Here is a 21,710-nt window from a genome sequence, read left to right on the forward strand (position 1 = left end):
AACAATGGGTAAAAAGGGCAATCAAATGACCAAGATTATCGTTCAGATAGTGGCCCTTATTGAGCACACTCAATAAACCTAGCAACCTTTGCAGTTGTCTGATCATTTTGATCTGACAACAGAAAGAACAATGTGGCCGCAGATGGGCGGCCTGGGATGGTGAGTAGGAGTCAGGTGATGATCTCATTCCTCAGATCTTTGTAAAGGGGACAGGACAGGAGAGCATGAGCCACTGTTTCCAGACTGCCCTCTCCACAGGGGCAGAGTCGTTTCTCAGTTGGAATCTTTTGGTATCTGCCCTCAAGTACGGCAGAGGGCATCCCATCCCATCTGGCCAGTGTGAAGGCATGAGATAGTTAATTTATACAAATATGGTGCCAGGGAATCAAACCGGGGGGCGGGGGGGCGGGGAGGCATACCAGGGACAGAATTTCTTTATAATCTTCTTTATAGTGGATGAGTTGTGCTGGGGCAACCAAGTGCTTTAATCCACTTTAATTGCACAGATCTAAATTCAGGGTCTGTGCTTTAATCCCTCCTGCAAAACAGCAATAGTCTGGAGATGCCCTTGGAGCAGCCTTTGGCCATTTGGCACCCTCCAGATGTTTGGGACTACAACTCCCATCATCTCTGACCACTGGTCCTGTTAGCTAGGTATGATGGGAGTTGTAGTCCCAAAACTTCTGGACCTGCCGAGTTTGCCTATGCCTGCAGTGGATGAAGGCTGCCTCAGAGCAGGGTTTCCCAAACTTAGGTCTCCAGCTGTTTTTGGACTACAACTCCCATCATCCCTGACCACGGCTCCTGCTAGCTAGGGATGATGGGAATTGTAGTCCAACAACAGCCTTAGAAGTACATCCTGGATCTGAACCTTTTTCCAGTCCACGTTTTTCTTACCTCTGCCTCTAGTCGTGACATGGTAAATGTATTGTTCATTGCAAATAACATCTTATCTTGAACAGAAACACTATTTGACTATTTCCTCTTTCTTCCTTTTTATTTTTTTATTTAGATTCAGTAAAGCAAATCAATATATCCATAAAGAAATATTCATACCATTAAAACAGGTTGAAAGCAGCATAAGGCTTTTATCAGTAAACTTACTGTTCCAAAACATTCCAAAACATATCAATTTCCCCAAAAATCTATTAGGTTGATTTATGCTAAGTTAATCATTGTTACTATATGCTAGGTTTCCCCCTAAACCATTCCCATGCCCCTCATTTTTAGCCATCACAATCTTTGCAGCTGTTATAATGCTGATTACTATTTCTCGATCATTTTCTGGGGTAGCATCCTGGAGTGACGCAGTAGAAATATTTTGGCTTCTAATAGGATATGATGTCCTAACATATCAGAAATACTAGCCTCAACAGGTTTCCAAAATATTTGCATTTGAGAGGAGTTCCAAATCGTTTGCTTTATGCAATTCATTATTTATTCTTTTCTAAAATTGTGTCCGGTCCAGTCCCCCATTCATTCCACATTCCACAAAGGCAACAATAACAAAATGTCAGCTAAAACAGCAAAATGAAAAGTACAGACAGGCGCAGTAGATGAAAAGAGCTCAAAGGAGCGTTCTCCAGCATAAGAGCTTTAACCTGTCTAAGCAAATCCTTGCTGACATAGAATCATAGAATCATAGAGTTGGAAGAGACCCCAAGGGCCATCGAGTCCAACCCCCTGCCAAGCAGGAAACACCATCAGAGCACTCCTGACATATGGTTGTCAAGCCTCTGCTTAAAGACCTCCAAAGAAGGAGACTCCACCACACTCCTTGGCAGCAAATTCCACTGTCAAACAGCTCTTACTGTCAGGAAGTTCTTCCTAATGTTTAGGTGGAATCTTCTTTCTTGTAGTTTGGATCCATTGCTCCGTGTCCGCTTCTCTGGAGCAGCAGAAAACAACCTTTCTCCCTCCTCTATGTGACATCCTTTTATATATTTGAACATGGCTATCATATCACCCCTTAACCTCCTCTTCTCCAGGCTAAACATGCCCAGCTCCCTTAGCCGTTCCTCATAAGGCATCGTTTCCAGGCCTTTGACCATTTTGGTTGCCCTCCTCTGGACACGTTCCAGTTTGTCAGTGTCCTTCTTGAACTGTGGTGCCCAGAACTGGACACAGTACTCCAGGTGAGGTCTGACCAGAGCAGAATACAGTGGCACTATTACTTCCCTTGATCTAGATGCTATACTCCTATTGATGCAGCCCAGAATTGCATTGGCTTTTTGAGCTGCCGCGTCACACTGTTGGCTCATGTCAAGTTTGTGGTCCACCAAGACTCCTAGATCCTTTTCACATGTACTGCTCTCAAGCCAAGTGTCACCCATCTTGTATTTGTGCCTCTCATTTTTTTTTTATTTTTTTTTTGCCCAAGTGCAATACTTTACATTTCTCCCTGTTAAAATTCATCTTGTTTGTTTTGGCCCAGTTCTCTAATCTGTCAAGGTCGTTTTGAAGTGTGATCCTGTCCTCTGGGGTGTTAGCCACCCCTCCCAGTTTGGTGTTATCTGCAAATTTGATCAGGATGCCCTTGAGTCCATCATCCAAGTCGTTGATAAAGATGTTGAATAAGACTGGGCCCAAGACAGAACCCTGTGGCACCCCACTAGTCACTCTTCTCCAGGATGAAGAGGAACCATTGATGAGCACCCTTTGGGTTCGGTCAGTCAGCCAGTTACAAATCCACTGAGTGGTAGCATAGTCAAGACCGCATTTTACCAGCTTCTTTACAAGAATATCATGGGGCACCTTGTCAAATGCCTTGCTGAGATCAAGGTAGGCTACATCCACTGCGTTCCCTTCATCTACCAGGCTTGTAATTCTGTCAAAAAACATAAATAGATGTTAAGCTATGAAAAGAATAAGGGGGTTGGGATGACTGACTCTTCTGTGCAAGATGTCCCACAATCAAGTTGTGATTGCAGAGAAGGCCCCTCCCTCACATCCTGCCAAGTTCAAATGAAGGTGGGACACGAGGAAGAGCCCCCCTTTCCTTCCAGCAGCTCTAAGGGAGGAAGCAGGCTGATGTGGAAGAAGATTGTAGGGTTGGAAGGGACCCAAGGGTCATCTAGTCCAACCCCCTGAAATACAGGAATCACAGCTAAAATGTCCATGACCAAATTCTGTTGAAAAATCTCCAACAACGAGTCCACAAGCTTCTGAATGCGGCAGCTAGACTGGTGACTGGGAGCGGCCGCCAAGACCACATAACGCCAGTCCTGAAAGACCTACATTGGCTCCCAGGACATTTCCAAGCACAATTCAAAGTGTTGGTGCTGACCTTGAAAGCCCTAAACGGCCTTGGTCCAGTATACCTGAAGGAGCGTCTCCATCCTTATCGTCCAACCCGGACACTGAGGTCCAGCTCCGAGGGCCTTCTGGCGGTTCCCTCCCTGCGAGAAGTGAGGTTACAGGGAACCAGGCAGAGGGCCTTCTTGGTGATGGCGCCCACCCTGTGGAACGCCCTCCTACCAGATGTCAAATAAATTAACAACTACCTGACATTTAGAAGACATCTGAAGGCAGCTCTGTTTAAGGAAGCTTTTAATGTTTGATGTTTTATTGTGTTTTTAATATTTTGTTGGAAGCCGGCCAGAGTGGCTGGGGAAACCCAGCCAGATAGGCAAGGTATAAACAACAACAACAACAACAAGTGAGTATAAATAAAAAAAATATATTATTCTCATTCTCATTATTCTGAGAGAGTCCATTCCACTCTCACGCAGCTCGTACTGCCCAAAGATTCTTCCTAATATTTAGTTGGAATCTTCTCTCTTGCTATTTGAATCCATTGGTTCTTCTGGAGCAGGTGGAAACAAGTTTGCTCCATCCTCCACGAGACGCCTCTTCAGATATTTGAAAATGGGTTCCATAGCACCTCTCCTCCAGGCTAAACACCCCCAACTCCCTCAACAGTTCTGCATACGGCTCAGTTTCCAGACCCTTGATCGTCTTGGTCGCCCTCCTCTGCTCACCTCCCAGCTTATCAATATCCTTGTCAAACTGATGGAGGAGAGGGCTCTTGGAAGGTTGCTAGACACCCTGGCTATGTTCTGCCTCCACAGTCAGAGGCAGCAATGCTGCTGAATCCCAGTTGCTGGAAACCACAAGACGTGGGGTGTTGCTATTTTGCTTGGATTTTGCTTGTGGTTTCCCATTGGGGCATCTGGTGGACCGCTGTGAAGACAGCATGCTGGACTGGATGGGCCATTGGCTTCATCCAGCAGGCTCTTTTTAGATTCTTATGCACCGTATTTTTCGCTTTATAAGGCGCACCAGACCACAAGACGCACCTAGTTTTTGGAGGAGGAAAACAAGAAAAAAAATATTCTGAATCTCAGAAGCCAGACCAGCAAGAGCGATCGCTGCGCAGTGAAAGCAGAGATCCCTCTTGCTGTTCTGGCTTCTGGGATAGCTGCGCAGCCTGCATTTGCTCCATAAGACGCACACACATTTTCCCCTTACTTTTTAGGAGGGAAAAAGTGAGTCTTATAGAGCAAAAAATACAGTACTTAAAAGGCAAAGAAGAAGAAGAAGAATGAGGAGCAAAGGAAGGAGCCACCAGGGTATTCCTGCAGATTGCTGCCTGCCAGCCTGGTGGAGCTTGTGGCGGATGTCTCCTTTGTCCCACCTATGGGCTTTTCTGAAAGGAAGGTTTGCTGAAGTAGTGTGTAAGTGTGTATGTTATTGAGAGAAGGATATATCTATGCTTTGTGTAACATGATCGCCTTGTATATTTTCCCTTGGGATCACCCCCCATTGCTATTAGTCAACAACCACATTGTTGCATACGTGGGGGAAAAGCAGGATTGTATGATCTTCATATTCGGAGGACATCTCTGGGAAGTGTGGGGTTGTGAGGTGGGTTGCGGGACAGCAGTGGTTGTACTTCCACTAACTTTGGACTATGCCACACTCCCCATGTCCCTACTAAGTGTCTGACCAAGGGCATACCCCAAAGATCTCAGAGCCTGGGCAGGTTCATATGGGACATTGCAGCCCTTCAGATAGTCTAGGGCTAAGATGTTTGGGGGTTTATGAATCATTACCAACACTTTGGATTGTGCCCAGAAACAGAGTGCTAGGCAACGGAGCTGTTGTAACAAGGGAGTTGTATGTACAACCTTGCTTTTCTCCATTAGACGTTGGGACAGCATTAAACAGGTGACCCTCCATGTTGTATTTTTACATCTCCTAGGACCTCCTGGTGATGGATGAATAAGAAATCCAATAAATACAAAATAATTGCTGTGATGAGAGCAAGTGCAGGAGGTGACACTCAATCCCTACCTCTTTGTGAGCGAGGAACCTCCGTCCTGTTGCTTCCACACTCTTTGTTTCTCCTTCTCATTGAGATTAACTTTCCCATGGAGGTCAGGAATCAGACCCAGGTGGAGGAGTTCATCTTCCTGGGCTTCTCAGGTGTCCCACATGGCCAGATTTACCTCTTTGTCGTGTTCCTAGCAATTTACTTGGTCACTGTTCTTGGAAATACCACGATAGTCACCCTGATCCAGCTAGATTCGCGCCTCCACAGCCCCATGTACTTTTTCCTCAGCCATTTATCCTGCTTGGACGTCTGCTACTCAACCGTCACCGTTCCCAAGATCCTGACCAACTTTCTGCGCCAGAGGCACACCATTTCCTACAACCAGTGCATGGCCCAGATGTTCTTCCTGATGACCTTTGCAGGGTCCGAGTGCGCCCTGCTGGCCGTCATGGCCTACGACCGCTATGCCGCCATTTGCCAGCCTCTGCATTACAGCAGCCTGATGAGCAGCCAGGTGCGAATCCCGCTGGCCATTGCTTCTTGGATCTGGGGCTTCCTGGACTCAGCCATCCACACCACTCTGGCCACCCACTTGTCCTTCTGTGGGGCCAACCAGATTGACCACATCTTCTGCGATGTCCCGCCTCTCCTGAAGATTGCCTGCAGCGACACCTACGTCAACGAGATCACGCTCCATTTGGCCAGCATCTTCATGGGCCTGAGTCCTTTCTTGCTCATCCTGCTCTCGTATGTCTACATCCTCTCTGCCATCTTGCAGATCCGATCAAATACTGGCAGGCACAAGGCCTTCTCCACGTGCGCTGCTCACATGATCGTTGTCACCGTCTACTTTGGCATGGCCAACGTGAACTACAACCGCCCCAGCGCAGGCTACTCCTTGGAGGTTGACACCCTGATCTCCACACTCTACTGCATCATCACCCCTATGCTGAACCCCCTCATCTATAGCCTCCGCAACAAGGAGGTGAAAGAAGCCCTGAAGAAGGTTCTGGGGGGGCAGAAGAACGAATACGCTTCTACACAGAGGAAGTGAGAGGTGGACTTTGACCAAGGCATCTCTGTTCTCCTCTGACCCCACCATTGCCCTTAGTGAGCTCCAAGACCACAGAGAAACCCACTTCCTGAAATACGGATTGAGTAACGCAAGTTCTGAAGACTTGCTGACATGCTGATGGGTAATTTTACTTACGTCATTAAGCACTTGTTCCCCCAAATATGCCACCTTTGTGCATGTCCACCATAGGTGCCTATAGTTCCCATATTCAGAGAACTGCAGGCAACTGGTGAGACCCATCAAAACTCATTATTCCAACCAGAGACTCTAAACTGTAGATTGCTGTATTTATTTACATTGAAGGCTTCTTCATGAACGATTGGCTCTGTAGGAGCCAATATATGCTAATCTCCTTACAGGTTCTCCTGTTTTCATAGGCCTGTTTCTTTTCACAGCTTGGGCCACAGCAGTGGTGACAGAGAAGCAGAAGCAACCTTTGGGAGACCTAAGACCAGGAACTCAAAGGAGAAGGGCTTGTAGTGTGGCTGCCCCTGTTCTGTGAAACAGCATTTCTGTCAAGATAGGAGCCTATTATGTGCACTTTCGGGGGGGGGGGAGAGAGACATTTTTCTTCTGGTAGCTGGATAAATGGGTCTTTACAATGAGTGTCCACTTGATTGGATTTCAGCCCCATTTAAATGTATTTGTTGGTTTTGTTTTTCAATTTTATTTATGCTTTTCAGGTTTATTTGTTGTTTAGTCGTTTAGTCGTGTCCGCCTCTTCGTGACCCCCTGGACCAGAGTATGCCAGGCACTCCTGTCTTCCACTGCCTCCCACAGTTTGGTCAAACTCATGTTTGTCACTTCAAGAACACTGTCCCACCATCTCGTCCTCCGTCGTCCCCTTCTCCTTGTGCCCTCCATCTTTCCCAACATCAGGGTCTTTTCCAGGGAGTCTCCTCTTCTCATGAGGTGGCCAAAGTCTTATCACGTTGACTATAATAATAAAGCCAGAAGGAGCCTGGGTTTCACTTTTCTCCCTTCCTGTCTCTCTTTCTGTCTGGTGTGGTGTTCTGTACGTTGTGTTAAGGTTTAGACTTACTCTAAGTTGTTGTAAGTTTAAGTTAAGTCTGCTGCAACTGGATTCCTTATGGTCAGTGCCAATCCTGAATGTTTGGGCTTTGTGACCATGATGCTCATTTGCCTTCAGTAGCAGTAAAGCTCTGCTGAGTGAAATACAATTGCCTCTGGTCTATTTTCTGGGAATCCTGCAATGTGTTGAAGTTTTTACTCGGCTAACTATACATTGGAATCTACTCTGGATCAACATTGAGTAGAATTTTCAATGACACATCCAACATTCCATATTCCCTTTATGCATTCTTTGAATTAAAAAGTGGGGTAGGAATACGTCAAGTGTGTAAATCAACATCTAGCCACTGAGCAATTCCTCCGATGGGACTCCTATTGCTCCATTCCTCTTGGCTTCCAGAAAACCCCCAGGGGAGAGTGGCTTTCTTTTCCCAACTCTCCTTGTTAACTTGCGTGTTGCAGTTGCAATGAGAGCATCCCGTGGGTCCCACCTGGGCATAACTCCTCTCTCCCTGCCAGGGCTCCGCTAGTTGGATGCAATGCAGAGGGAGCCACCTGGCTCATCCGTGGCTCACCTGGGAAGCAGGGATCTCCCTTCCAGAGCCCCGATGGCAGGCCCTCTCTTGCCACTCAGATGCCAGTGTGCTCTGGCCCCATGAAGGTGGAGCAGGCAGGTGCAGGGAAAGGCTGGTGCAGAAGAAGCCTGAGGTTGAAGGACGACCTGCAGCTGAGCATCCTGACGGGGGCAGGAGCAAGCGCCCAGCCTCACTGGGCTCCCAGTGGGGGGGCCTCCAGGTTAGTAGCTTCACAGGACACAGAGAGGACTGGGGATGGGGAAGCAATTCAGTCTGGTCTGCATTTGAACGTGAATCTGCCCCATTCACACTTGCTGAAATGATACGAGAACAAGAACTCTACTAGCTGCTGAAATTTGCACTTCTCACTGAGAAGTGAGTGTGGTGTAGTGGTTTAGGGCGGTGGACTCGTAATCTGGGGAACCGGGTTTGCGTCTCCGCCCCTCCACCTGCAGCTGCTGGGTGACCTTGGGCCAGTCACACTTCTTTGAAGTCTCTCAGCCCCACTCACCTCACAGAGTGTTTGTTGTGGGGGAGGAAGGGAAAGGAGAATGTTAGCTGCTTTGAGACTCCATCGGGTAGTGATAAAGCGGGATATCAAATCCAAACTCCTCCTCCTCCTTCTCTTCTTCTTCTTCTTCTTCTTCTTCTTCTTCTTCTTCTTCTCTAAATGTTGCAGAAAAAGGTGGGTGATAAATGCAATAAATAAGAAATTCATTTATGGGACAATATATATGGGGCTAGGGACGTGGGTGGCGCTGTGGGTTAAACCACAGAGCCTAGGACTTGCCGATCAGAAGGTCGGCTGTTCGAATCCCCACGACGGGGTGAGCACCTGTTGCTTGGTCCCTGCTCCTGCCAACCTAGCAGTTCCAAAGCACGAAGTGCAAGTAGATAAATACCGGCGGGAAGGTAAACGGCGTTTCCGTGCGCTGCTCTGGTTCACCAGAAGCGGCTTAGTCATGCTGCCCACATGACCCGGAAGCTGTACGCCGGCTCCCTCGGCCAATAAAGCGAGATGAGCGCCGCAACCCCAGAGTCTTCCACGACTGGACCTAATGGTCAGGAGACTCTTTACCCTTTACCTATATATGGAGCTGACACAGCAAGAGATTTCTCCCCCCACCACCCCCCTCCCCCAAATCTTATCCAATCCACACTTTTCAATGCACAAAGGAGTTTATAATTCTGTGCTTCACATCCCAATCCCTGAGCAGTGAAATATTTGGGCGTGCAATGTTCACTTACGGTTGACTTTCCTTGGAATGGGAGGTTACTGGAGAGACTACCATGGAGTTACCATCTCCATGCCATAACATAGTAGCTGTGAAACATATAAGACTACATGAAGCTGCCTTATACTGACTCAGACCTGTGCTCTGGTCTCTGAAACATTTGCTTTATCTGCAAATATAGAAGCAGAACAGAAGTGGAGGAGAGCAAGCCCTCCTTCAACAGGCAGCACACCTCAAGAGATCATCTTGCTGCCCCCACCTGATTTCCAGTCTCTTCCAACTAGAAGTGTCACAGCACCAGGGGCACAAACAGAAACTAACAGTCAGAACACTCTAACCATGACATCCCATTGGCTTCCCCACATCCTCAAAGCAGAACAAAAGGTTCATTGCGTTGCCTCTTCCAAGGCAGATGTCAGGGAAAGGGAGGCAGACAGAGACGGGGGGGGGCATGGAAACACTTACCGAGAGCCTAAACAGCACTTTTCCAGCCAGTCCTCTGAATCGGAGACTGAAATTGGGAGTGGCCAGTCTGTTCCAGGAACTAGCTATTCCCAGAAGAGAGGAGATAAGAGGCATTCCCTGTCTCGCTGGGCATGCTGGCCTAGAAAGCCACGTCACAAAAAATTAGAAGCGGCAACTGACTGAGCAACACGGAGGTGTTGTTTTGGAGCTCCGGTGTGGGCTTGGATTTTGCAGTCATAAATCTACCGGACAGAAGTGGCTCGATGCCTGGAATGTTATCTCCTAACTAGCTAGGCAGCAAACACATCCCTCACAGCAGAGGAGGAGACATCAGCTTCCTTGTGACACTTCTCATTCCAGGTTCCTCTCCGGCTTCCTTTCCTGACCAAGGCAGGCCCTGAATAATAATAATAATAATAATAATAATAATAATAATAATAATAATAATAATAATAATAATAATTATTATTTACACCCCGCCCAATCTGGCTGTATTTCCCCAGCCACTCTGGGCGGCTTCCGACAAAACACTAATATACAATAACCTATTAAACATTAAAAGCTTCCCTAAACAGGGCTGCCTTCAGATGTCTTCTAAAAGTCTGGTAGTTGTTCTTCTCTTTGATCTCTGGTGGGAGGGCGTTCCACAGGGAGGGTGCCACCACCGAGAAGGCCCTCTCCCTGGTTCCCTGTAACTTGGCTTCTCGCAATGAGGGAAGTGTCAGAAGGCCCTCGGCTCTGGACCTCAGTGTCTGGGCAGAACGAGGGAGGTGGAGACACTCCTTCAGGTATACTGGGCCTAGACCTTTAAAAGTCAACACCAACACTTTGAATTGTGCTTGGAAACATACTGGGAGCCAATGTAGACTAGAGACTGAAGACTGAAGACCTGTCCAAGGCAGGTCCTGAAGAATAGAGATGAGAATTCTGGGATTGGAGAGGAAATGTCACGGCCACCAGCCAGTTGGGGATGTCTCCAGCAGCACCCCTGATTCGTCAAAGCAGGGTTGTTCCTGTCCCCCCCTGAAGGGAGAGGAGTGACGTCCGACCATCCCTGGAGGACCCTAACCCACCCACCACTGATTTGTAGCAGCTGGCCTTGACGCCAGACTATTGGGTGGGGAGGTTAAAGGAGAAAAACCATTACTTCGATGTGAATGATTTTTGGACTGGGGGAGATGGAGGCTCATTTGCTTATTAGTTTGTCAGTGTGTTGGTTAGTTTATTATTTGTGTGTGGTCAGTGTTGTTTCCTCCTGTTTATATGGCTGGTTTTCCCCTCCCCTGCAATAAAATGTTATGTGAAACATCAATATATTACATGATTCCCCCCCTTCCCCCCATACCATTTTTCTTTGCCATAAGTCACTTCCGGTGACAAGAGACTGAGAAGATTAATGAACACCAACAACACCGAATTTCATGGATCAATGGTCTGAGTGGGTAGAAGACCACTTACATTCATAGAATTACAGAACTGTAGCATTTTAATGGGTCTCCCAAAGGTCCTCTAGTCTAACCCCCTGCCATGCAGGAATTTCCTCTGTTTCCCTTTTCTGCCTGGCAGCCTTCCCCTCAAACACCATCCTTCTTCTCGGCACGGGAACATTCCCAGGGGAGCTGAAGTGGTGCGTCTGCTCTTAAAAAAAACCATCATCAGATCCTGTAGATCTATCCAATTACCACCCGGTTTTGAACCTTTTGTACCTGGGTAAGGTAATTGAGAGAGCGGTTGCCAAACAGCTTAGTAGGTTTCTGGATGAAACATCGGCTTTGGATCCATTTCAGTCCGGCTTCCATCCTGGTTATGGGACCGAGATGCCTCTGGTCACCCTAACTGACGACCTCCATAGACAGCTGGATCGAGGCGGGTCGGGACTGCTGATTCTTTGAGATTTGTCAGCAGCCTTCGACATGGTCGACCATGAACTTTTGGACCACCGCCTTGCTGACGTGGGGATTCAGGGCACAGTCTTACAATGGCTGTGCTCTTTCCTTTCAGGGTGGAGACAGAGGGTGGCGCTAGGGGAGGAGTTGTCATCGCTGCACTCCTTGGTGTGTGGAGTGCCGCAGGGCGTAATCCTCTCCCCTATGCTTTTTAACATTTTTATGCACCCCCTTGCCCAGCTTGTCCAGAATTTTGGGCTGGGTTGTCATCTATATGCCGATGACACCCAGCTTTATCTCTTGATGGACGGCCATCCTGACTCGGCCCCAGACACACTGACCAGATGCTTGGAGGCTGTGGCTGGATGGCTGTGTGGGAGCCAGTTGAAGTTAAATCCTTCAAAGACAGAGGTCCTCTGGCTGGGTCGGGATGACATGGGGTTGGGGGGCCAACTCCCATCTCTTTCAGGGGATCAGTTAGTGCCAGTGCCTTCCATCAGGAGTTTGGGTGTAACCTTCGATGCCTCCCTCTCTATGGAGGTGCAGGTTGCAGCTACAGCAAAGGCGGCATTTTTCCACCTTCACCGTGCTAAGCAGCTGGTCCCTTACCTTTCTCTCCCTGATCTAGCCACAATGATCCATGCTACGGTCACCTCCAGGGTTGATTATTGTAACTCGCTCTACGTGGGGCTGCCCTTGAGACTGACCCAGAAACTCCAGCGGGTGCAGAATGCTGCTGCGAGGCTCCTTACGGGGTCCTCACCACGGGATCATATTCACCCAGTGCTAAACCAGCTGCACTGGCTCCCGGTGGAGTACAGGGTCAGGTTTAAGGTGCTGGTTTTGACCTTTAAAGCCCTATGTGGCCTACGACCCTCGTATTTACGGGACCGCCTCTCCTGGTATGCCCTGTGGAGGACCTTACGGTCCACAAATAATACCTCAGAGGTCCTGGGCCTCAAGGAAGTTAAACTGGCCTCAATCAGGGCCAAGGCCTTTTGGCTTTGGCCCCAGCCTGGTGGAACGCTCTATCACAGAAGACTAGGGCCCTGCGGGATTTGACATCCTACCACAGGGCCTGCAGGACAAAGCTGTTCTGCCTGGCCTTCAGTCTGGGCCCAGATTGACGCCCCTCTATGGGGCCCTCTAAGTTACCTCTTTGGCCCTTTTATCGGCTCATGTGGGACCAACATGGACAGCTGGCCCTGATGAATACTTGAGTTTCCCGACCACTATGGTTGTAATTCGTGGGCAATCATTAAATTTTATCCTGATTCTAATTTTTAAGATGTATTTTAATCAATTGTTTGATTGTGTTTCAATGTATTTGATATTTGATGTTAGCCGCCCTGAGCCCGGTCTTAGCTGGGGAGGGCAGGGTATAAATAAAAATTTACTTACTTTACTTACCAACTTTCTCGACAGATAATCTCCACATTTCCCATGGCTGGCAGCAGCAACTGGACCCAGGTGATGGAGTTTGTTCTTCTGGGTTTCTCTGGGATCACGCATGGTCAGACGTACCTGTTCCTGGTGTTCTTGGTGATCTACTTGGTCACCCTGTTAGGGAACCTCACCATAGTCGGCCTGATTCTGCTGGATCCCCACCTTCATAGCCCCATGTACTTCTTCCTCAGTCATTTGTCTTGCATGGACGTTTGCTCCTCATCCGTCACTGTCCCCAATATTTTGGCCAACCTCCTCCACAACCACCACGCCATCTCCTACCACCCGTGCCTGGCCCAGATGTTCTTCCTGATGGCTTTCTCGGGTTCTGAGTGCTGGCTGTTGGCCGCCATGGCATACGATCGCTATGCCGCCATTTGCCAGCCTTTGCATTACTCACACCTCATGAGTCCGCGTGTGTGTGTACAACTAGCCACCATCGTCTGGGTTGTGGGCTTCCTGGACTCAGTGGTTCACACAGCCTTGGCCTCCAATTTACACTTCTGTGCGGCCTTCCAGATCCACCACATCTTCTGCGACCTCCCACCGCTGCTGAAAATCGCATGCGGGGACACGCGCATCAATGAAATTACCGTTCACATAGCCACCATCTTTATGGGCCTGGGCCCATTCCTGGTAGTCGTCATCTCCTACGTCTACATCTTGGCTTCCATCTTGCGGATCCGCTCCAACACCGGGCGGAGCAAGGCCTTCTCCACCTGCACCTCCCACATGATAGTGGTCATCCTCTACTTCGGAAATGGATTGGTGAACTACAACCGCCCCAGTGCAGGCTACTCCTTGGAGGTTGACACCCTGATCTCCACACTCTACTGCATCATCACCCCTATGCTGAACCCCCTCATCTATAGCCTCCGCAACAAGGAGGTGAAAGAAGCCCTGAAGAAGGTTCTGGGGGGGACAGGAGAAGGAATACGCTTCTACACAGAGAAAGTGAGAGGCGGACTTTGACAAGGGCATCTCTGCTCTCCTCTGACCACGTCATTGCCCTTAGTGAGCTCAAGGTAATCCTCCAAGACCACGAAGAAACCCACTTCCTGTAGACTCCATTTCAGTCAAATTTATAAACACGTTTTTATTATTTCCATGGAGACACCCCCCCCCCAAATATGTTATGAAAACCTATGTTTCTGTACAAACACCACAACTAATCAGCAAAGCATGTTCCTATTAAGTGATATGCAATTTAGGATAAACCTCAGGAACTGGTCTTTGGTATTCTGGAGAATTTGTAAATGAAATGAAGCTTCACCATTCTCCTGCAAAGATGTCTCTGTAAATTGTTCCTCCTGCCGGTCTTACTTTGTGAGTCAATTGTTCCACCAGGGCCATACAGTCTTGTACCAACCATTCAAGTTTGCACCTTTTAAGTCCTTCCAGAATGTGACTATAACCATACCTGCAACCACAAAGAGAAATTCATTTCATGGTTTATCCAACAAGTCCTGATTCTCATTGAAATACGGATTGAGTAACACAAGTTCTGAAGACTTGCTGACATGCTGATGGGTAATTTTACTTACGTCATTAAGCACTTGTTCCCCCAAATATGCCACCTTTGTGCATGTCCACCACAGGTGCCTATAGTTCCCATATTCAGAGAACTGCAGGCAACTGGTGAGACCCGTCAAAACTCATTATTCCAACCAGAGACTCTAAACTGTAGATTGCTGTATTTATTTACATTGAAGGCTTCTTCATGAACGATTGGCTCTGTAGGAGCCAATATATGCTAATCTCCTTACAGGTTCTCCTGTTTTCATAGGGCTGTTTCTTTTCACAGCTTGGGCCACAGCAGTGGTGACAGAGAAGCAGAAACAACCTTTGGGAGACCTAAGACCAGGAAAAAGGAGAAGGGCTTGTAGTGCGGCTGCCCCTGTTCTGTGAAACAGCATTTCTGTCAAGATAGGAGCCCATTATCTGCACTTTCTCGGGGGGGGGGGGGACAAAGACATTTTTGTTCTGGCAGCTGGATAAATGAGTCTTTGCAATGAGTGTCCACTTGATTGGATTTCAGCCCTGTTTTAAATGTGTTTGTTGTTTTTGTGTTTGTTTGTTTTTAAATTTTATTTATGCTTTTCAGGTTTATACATTTCACACATTTTACAATCATTTTACAAACGTTCATTAAACATCCTTTTCAATTCATTATATATCATTTCCCAGTGGTTGTTTTTGTGTTTTAACTGTTTGTGTCTATGAAGACCACTGAAGACCACTGGGCTGAAGACCACTGGCGCACTGGGTTCAGTAATGTCCACTTTGACTGGCAGGAGATGTCAGGCAGAGAAAGCCCCTCTCCAGTTATTGGACCTTTTTAGTTGGAGATGCTTTGCCATTTAAACCTGGCACACACACACCCTTTGACATTCCCTTCCTAATGTTGTTGTGTTAAGTGTTCTAGGAGATACTAAATAAAAAAAAAATCTTTATTTTTTTAAAAAGGACTGACAAATTCTTCTTTAGTTGAAACCCTAGGGAAGTAGCTACTAAAAAGGGACATGAGTGGTGCTGTGGTCTAAACCATGGAGCATCTTGGGCTTGCAGATCAGAAGGTGGGCGATTTTAATCCCCGTGACGGGGTGAGCTCCCGTTGCTCTGTCCCTGCTCCTGCCAACCTAGCAGTTCAAAAGCAGCCAGTGCAAGTAGATAATTAGGTACAGCTGCAGCAGGAAAGTAAACAGCATTTCCATGCACTCTGGTTTCCATCACGTTGTCCTGTTGTGACAGAAGCAGTTTAGTCCTGATGGCCACATGACCCAGAAAGCTGTCTGTGGACAAATGCCAGCTCCCTCAGCCTGAAAGCGAGATGAGCGCCCCAACCCCACAGTTGCCTTTGCCTGGACTCATCCGTCCAGGGGTCCTTTACCTTTACCTAGTTGTTACTTCAACCTGCTGAGCAGAGTCTCTTGTGTACCAGGCTGACCCGGAGGTAAGAACATAAGAAAACCTGCAGGATCAAGCCCACGGCTCATTTTCTCCAGACTGTATGATTGGAGTGTGTGTGGAGAGGGATTTGCAATACGTACAAAGAAAGTGGCAGTTGGACTTGGCAAGGCATTTTCCAAGGTACCAGAAGGAGAGTCAAGGCCAATTTCTTGCATGCACAACAGATGACCGTCCTGTCAGTTTGCATTTCTTAGTGCAGAAAGTATTGATCCTATTCTCATTAATTCAAGAGGGTTCTAGAAGCTTCTCTGTGTGAAAGAAGCAAGCAGAAGGTTTGTGATGTTTGGGTTATTCCTTCAGAGAAGCTGAGTACAGCTGGCTTAAACTGGTTCTCCTATCACGTTGACTATAATAATAAGGCCAGAAGGAGCCTGGGTTTCACTTTTCTCCCTTTCTGTCTCTCTTTCTGTCTGGTGTGGTGTTCTGTACATAGTGTTAAGGTATAGACTTATTCTAAGTTGTTGCAACTTTAAGTTAAGTCTGCTGCAACTGGATTCCTTATGGTCAGTGCCAATCCTGAATGTTTGGGCTTTGTGCCCATGATGCTCATTTGCCTTCAGTAGCAGTAAAGCTCTGCTGAGTGAAATACAATTGCCTCTGGTCTATTTTCGGGGAATCCTGCAATGTGCTGAAGTTTTCACTCTGCTAACTATACATTGGAATCTACTCTGGATCAATATTGAGTAGAATTTTCAATGGCACATCCAACATTCAATATTCCCTTTATGCATTCTTTGAATTTAAAGGTGGGGTAGGAATACGTCAAGTGTGTAAATCAACATCTAGCCACTGAGCAATTCCTCCGATGGGACTCCCATTGCTCCATTCCTCCTGGCTTCCCCCTGGGGAGAGTAGCTTTCTTTTCCCAACTCTCCTTGTTAACTTGCGTGTTTCAGTTGCAATGAGAGCATCCCTTGGGTCCCACCTGGGCATAACTCCTCTCTCCCTGCCAGGGCTCCGCTAGTTGGATGCAATGCAGAGGGAGTCACCTGGCTCATCCGTGGCTCACCTGGGAAGCAGGGATCTCCCTTCCAGAGCCCCGATGGCAGGCCCTCTCTTGCCACTCGGATGCCAGCATGCTCTGGCCCTGTGAAGGTGGAGCAGGCAGGTGCAGGGAAAGGCTGGTGCAGAAGAAGCCCGAGGTTGGAGGACGACCTGGAGCTGAGCATCCTGACGGGGGCAGGAGCAAACGCCCAGCCTCACTGGGCTCCCAGTGGGGGGGCCTCCAGGTTAGTAGCTTCACAGGACACAGAGAGGACTGGGGATGGGGAAGCAATTCAGTCTGGTCTGCATTTGAACGCGAATCTGCCCCATTCACACTTGCTGAAATGATACGAGAACAAGAACTCTGCTAGCCGCCGAAATTTGCACTTCTCTGAATGTTGCAGAAAAAGGTGGGTTATAAATGCAATAAATAATAAATTCATTTATGGGACAATATATATTGGGCTAGGGATGTGGGTGGTGCTGTGAGTTAAACCACAGAGCCTAGGACTTGCTGATCAGAAGGTCGGCGGTTCCAATCCCCGCGGCAAGGTGAGCTCCTGTTGCTCGGTCCCTGCTCCTGCCAACCTAGCAGTTCAAAAGCACGCCAGCACAAGTAGATAAATAGGTACCGCTCATGCAGGAAGGTAAACGGTGTTTCCGTGCGCTGCTCTGGTTCGCCAGAAGCAGCTTAGTCCTGCTGGCCACATGACCCGGAAGCTGTACGCCGGCTCCCTTGGCCAGTAAAGCGAGATGAGCGCCGCAACCCCGCGACTGAACCTAACGGTGAGGGTCCCTTTACCCTTTACCTATATATGGAGCTGACACAGCAACAGATTTCTCCCCACCACCACCGCCCCTCCCCCAAATCTTATCCAATCCACCCTTTTCAATGCACAAAGGAGTTTATAATTCTGTGCTTCCTATCCCAATCCCTGAGCAGTGAGATATTTTGGAGTGCAATGTTCACTTATGGTTGACTTTCCTTGGAATGGGAGGTTACTGGAGAGACTACCATGGAGTTACCATCTCCATGCCATAACATAGTAGCTGTGGAACATATAAGACTACATGAAGCTGCCTTATACTGACTCAGACCTGTGCTCTGGTCTGTGAAACATTTGCTTTATCTGCAAATATAGAAGCAGAACAGAAGTGGAGGCGAGCAAGCCCTCCTTCAACAGGCAGCACACCTCAAGAGATCATGTTGCTGCCCCCACCTGATTTCCAGTCTCTTCCAACTAGAAGTGTCACAGCATCATGGAACGGCCCTGCAAAAGTCATGTAGTCCAACCCCTGCAATGCAGGACTCTCAGCTAAAGCATCCCCGACAGATGGCCCTCCAACCTCTGCTTAAAAACCTCCAAGGAAGGGGAGTCCACCACCTTCTGAGAGAGTCCCTTCCACTCTTGAACGGCTTTTACAGTCAAATAACTCTTCCCAATGTTTATTTCGAATCTCCTTTCTTCTACAGAAAGCTCAGAGCCCATGTGAGGGTTACAGTCTGGGAATTGCACCGGAAGCCAAAATTGCATATGGTCAAAACACACTGCGACCAATGGCTAGTGGAATTGCCAAAGTCTTTTGTTCCCTGGGCACCTCCCCCCTCCTTTCCATACCCTTTCTATTTATTTTTGTGATTTTGGGTCATGTGCATAAAGCCTAATGCGCATAAGTTGTGGGCTTACTGTAATTTGGATCCTCCCCTCTGGAGCAGCAGAAAACAAGTTTGCTCCACCTTCCATGTTCAGATATTTGAAGAAGGCTCTCAGACCTCCTCCCAGTCCTCTGTTCTCCAGGACACAGACTCCCTGCTCTCTCCCTTGGGGTCCATTCCAGCTCCCCAATTCTATGATTATGTCTTCAGCCCTAGTCAGAACACTCTAACCACGACATCCCATTGGCTTCCCCACATCCTCAAAGCAGAACAAAAGGTTCATTGCGTTGCCTCTTCCAAGGCAGAGGAGGAGACATCAGCTTGCTTGTGACACTTCTCATTCCAGGCTCCTCTCCGCCTTCCTTTCCTGACCAAGGCAGGTCCTGAAGAATAGAGATGAGTGGAGAGGAAATGTCACGGCCACCAGCCAGTTGGGGATGTCTCCAACAGCACCCCTGATTCACCCAAGCAGGGTTGTTCCCGTTCCCCCTTGAAGGGAGAGGAGAGACGTCCGACCATCCCTGGAGGACCCTAACCCACCCACCACTGATTTGTAACAGCTGGCCTTGACACCAGACTATTGGGTGGGGAGGTTAAAGGAGAAAAACCGTTAGTTTGATGTGAATGATTTTTGGACTAGGGGGAGATGGAGGTTCACTTGCTTATTAGTGGGTCAGAGTGTTACTTAGTTTATTATTTGCATGTGGTCAGGGAAATTATTATTATTATTATTATTATTATTATTATTATTATTATTATTATTATTTATACCCCGCCCATCTGGCTGGGTTTCCCCAGCCACTCTGGGCAGCCTCCAACAAAATATTAAAACACAATAGTGCATCAAACATTAAAAGCTTCCTTAAACAGGGCTGCCTTCAGATGTATTCTAAAAGTCTGGTAGTTGTTCTTCTCTTTGACATCTGTTGGGAGGGCATTCCACAGGGCGGGTGCCACCACCGAGAAGGCCCTCTGCCTGGCTCCCTGTAACTTGGTTTCTCGCAGGAAGGGAACAGCCAGAAGGCCCTTGGAGCTGGACCTCAGTGTCCGCGCTGAACGATGGGGGTGGAGACGCTCCTCCTGTTTATATGGCTGGTTTCCCTCCCCTCCAATAGAATTTTAAGTGAAATATCAATATATAATATGACTCCCCCCCTTCTCCACATGGTATTATGTATTGTATAATTTTCCTTTGCCATAAGTCACTTGGAGACCTTCAGGTGACAAGAGACTAAGAAGTTTAATCAACAACACTGAATTAAATGGATCAATGGTCTGAGTGGGTAGAAGACCACTTACGATCATAGAATCACAGAACCGTAGCATTGTAAAGGGTCCTCCAAAGGTCCTCTAGTCTAACTCCCTGCAATTCAGGAACTTCCTCTGTTGCCCTTTGCTGCCTGGTAGCCTTTCCCTCAAACGCCATCCTTCTTTCTCTACAGATAATCTCCGCATTTCCCATGGCTGGCAGCAGCAACTGGACCCAGGTGACGGAGTTTGTTCTTCTGGGCTTCTCCGGGATCACGCATGGTCAGACCTACTTGTTCCTGGTGTTCTTGCTGATCTACTTGGTCACCCTGTTGGGGAACCTCACCATAGTCGGCCTGATCCTGCTGGATCCCCACCTTCATAGCCCCATGTACTTCTTCCTCAGCCATTTGTCTTGCATGGACGTTTGCTACTCCTCCGTCACTGTCCCCAGCATTTTGGCCAACCTCCGCCGCCGCCGCCACACCATCTCCTACCACCCGTGCCTGGTCCAGATGTTCTTCCTGATGGCTTTCTCAGGTTCTGAGTGCTGGCTGTTGGCCGCCATGGCATACGATCGCTATGCCGCCATTTGCCAGCCTTTGCGTTACTCGCATCTCATGAGCCCGCGTGTGTGCGTGCAGCTAGCCACCACCATCTGGGTCTCAGGCTTCTTGGACTCAGTGGTCCACGCAGCCTTGGCCTCCAATTTACACTTCTGCGGGGCCTTCCAGATCCACCACATCTTCTGCGACCTCCCGCCGCTGCTGAAAATCGCCTGCGGGAACAAGAGCCTCAACGAAATTGTCATCCAGGTAGCCACCATCTTTGTGGGCCTGAGCCCATTCCTGGTAGTCGTCATCTCCTACATCTACATCTTGGCTTCCATCTTGCGGATCCGCTCCAACACCGGGCGGCGCAAGGCCTTCTCCACCTGCACCTCCCACATGATAGTAGTTGTCGTCTACTTCGGAAATGGACTGGTGAACTACTACCGCCCCAGCGCAGGCTACTCTCTGGAGATAGACACCCTGCTCTCCACCATGTATTGCATCATCACCCCTATGCTGAACCCCCTCATCTACAGCCTCCGAAACAAGGAGGTGAAGGGCGCCCTGAGGAAGGTTCTGGAAAGCCAGAGGAAGTTCTGCACTTCCTCTCGCAAGCAGTGAGAGCGCAGGTTAGTGGGAGGGAAGGAGAAGGCGCCAGCCATCTTCCCTGCAAAGCCCAGTGGCCCCAAAACAGGGCATGAAAGGAGGGGCTGGATTCCCTCTGTCTGTGGTTCTCACTAGGCTACCGGCCTTTCAGACTCCTTGGTTAACTCCTTAGTGGAAGGAGACAAACAAGAGGGAGTTAGTCCAAGAAAACTTGGGTTTTATTTGAAATTGTTCTGGACAAAAGATACTCAACAGGCCTTTGGAGCCAGCTAATATAAATAGATAAAGCCATTTTATTTCCCCAGAGAATCATGGAAAATACTCTTCATTTTAAAATCTGAATTTATTTTCCGTTGCCGCTGACAGCTTTTGTTATGACTAAAGCTTTATATTTTGTTGCTCACAGCTGTGTTTCTTTTTAATGTAAGTGACCCAGAAAATGTTGTTGTTGGGTGGCAAATAAATATTGTCAATAAAAAACAAACACACAAACAAAACCTTGTGCATTGTGCTTGGATGCTGAGTTAAGCCAAATCTTGTACTCTGTTGCGGTGAGTTCAGTGGGTGGGAAGAGGTGGGATTGGTAGGTTCATGAGCAAGTGTAAATCTGTGGGACCCTTCCCCAACTGTGTGAAGAAGCTTGCCAGAAGAAGAGTATCTTCAGCTGTTTCCAGAAAATACAAATAAGGGGCATCTGCCCCAACT

At 48.1% G+C, this 21,710-nt stretch overlaps 2 protein-coding genes and 1 pseudogene across 7 annotated transcripts in view; all 3 read left to right on the forward strand.

The window, feature by feature from the left end:
- Positions 1-21,710, forward strand: part of NME6 (NME/NM23 nucleoside diphosphate kinase 6) — a 101,527-nt gene that overhangs the window by 21,409 nt on the left and 58,408 nt on the right. Inside the window, exon 7 of one of the 5 annotated variants that reach the window (XR_014538782.1) lies at positions 7,059-7,201. The exons of the other annotated variants lie outside the window; for them this stretch is intronic. The gene's annotated coding sequence lies outside the window, so the exon portion shown is untranslated. Of the gene's footprint in view, positions 1-7,058; positions 7,202-21,710 lie in introns of those variants that run through there. 5 annotated transcript variants of the gene reach the window in all.
- LOC310744085 (uncharacterized protein) lies at positions 4,822-21,020 on the forward strand (the record flags this gene model as incomplete). The annotated part of the gene is made up of 5 exons (XM_083574827.1): positions 4,822-6,325; positions 7,845-8,177; positions 16,913-17,188; positions 18,418-18,433; positions 20,043-21,020. The coding sequence occupies exons 1-5, from the start codon at positions 5,220-5,222 to the stop codon at positions 21,018-21,020; spliced, it is 2,709 nt and encodes a 902-aa protein (XP_083430953.1). The 5' UTR covers positions 4,822-5,219.
- LOC310743128 (olfactory receptor 5V1-like) lies at positions 13,014-14,849 on the forward strand (annotated as a pseudogene). Its single transcript has one exon. The product of its transcript is annotated as an olfactory receptor 5V1-like (transcript).

Source organism: Podarcis filfolensis (assembly GCF_964270895.1).
Source record: "Podarcis filfolensis genome assembly, chromosome: 10".
NCBI classification, from domain to species: Eukaryota; Metazoa; Chordata; class Lepidosauria; order Squamata; family Lacertidae; genus Podarcis; species Podarcis filfolensis.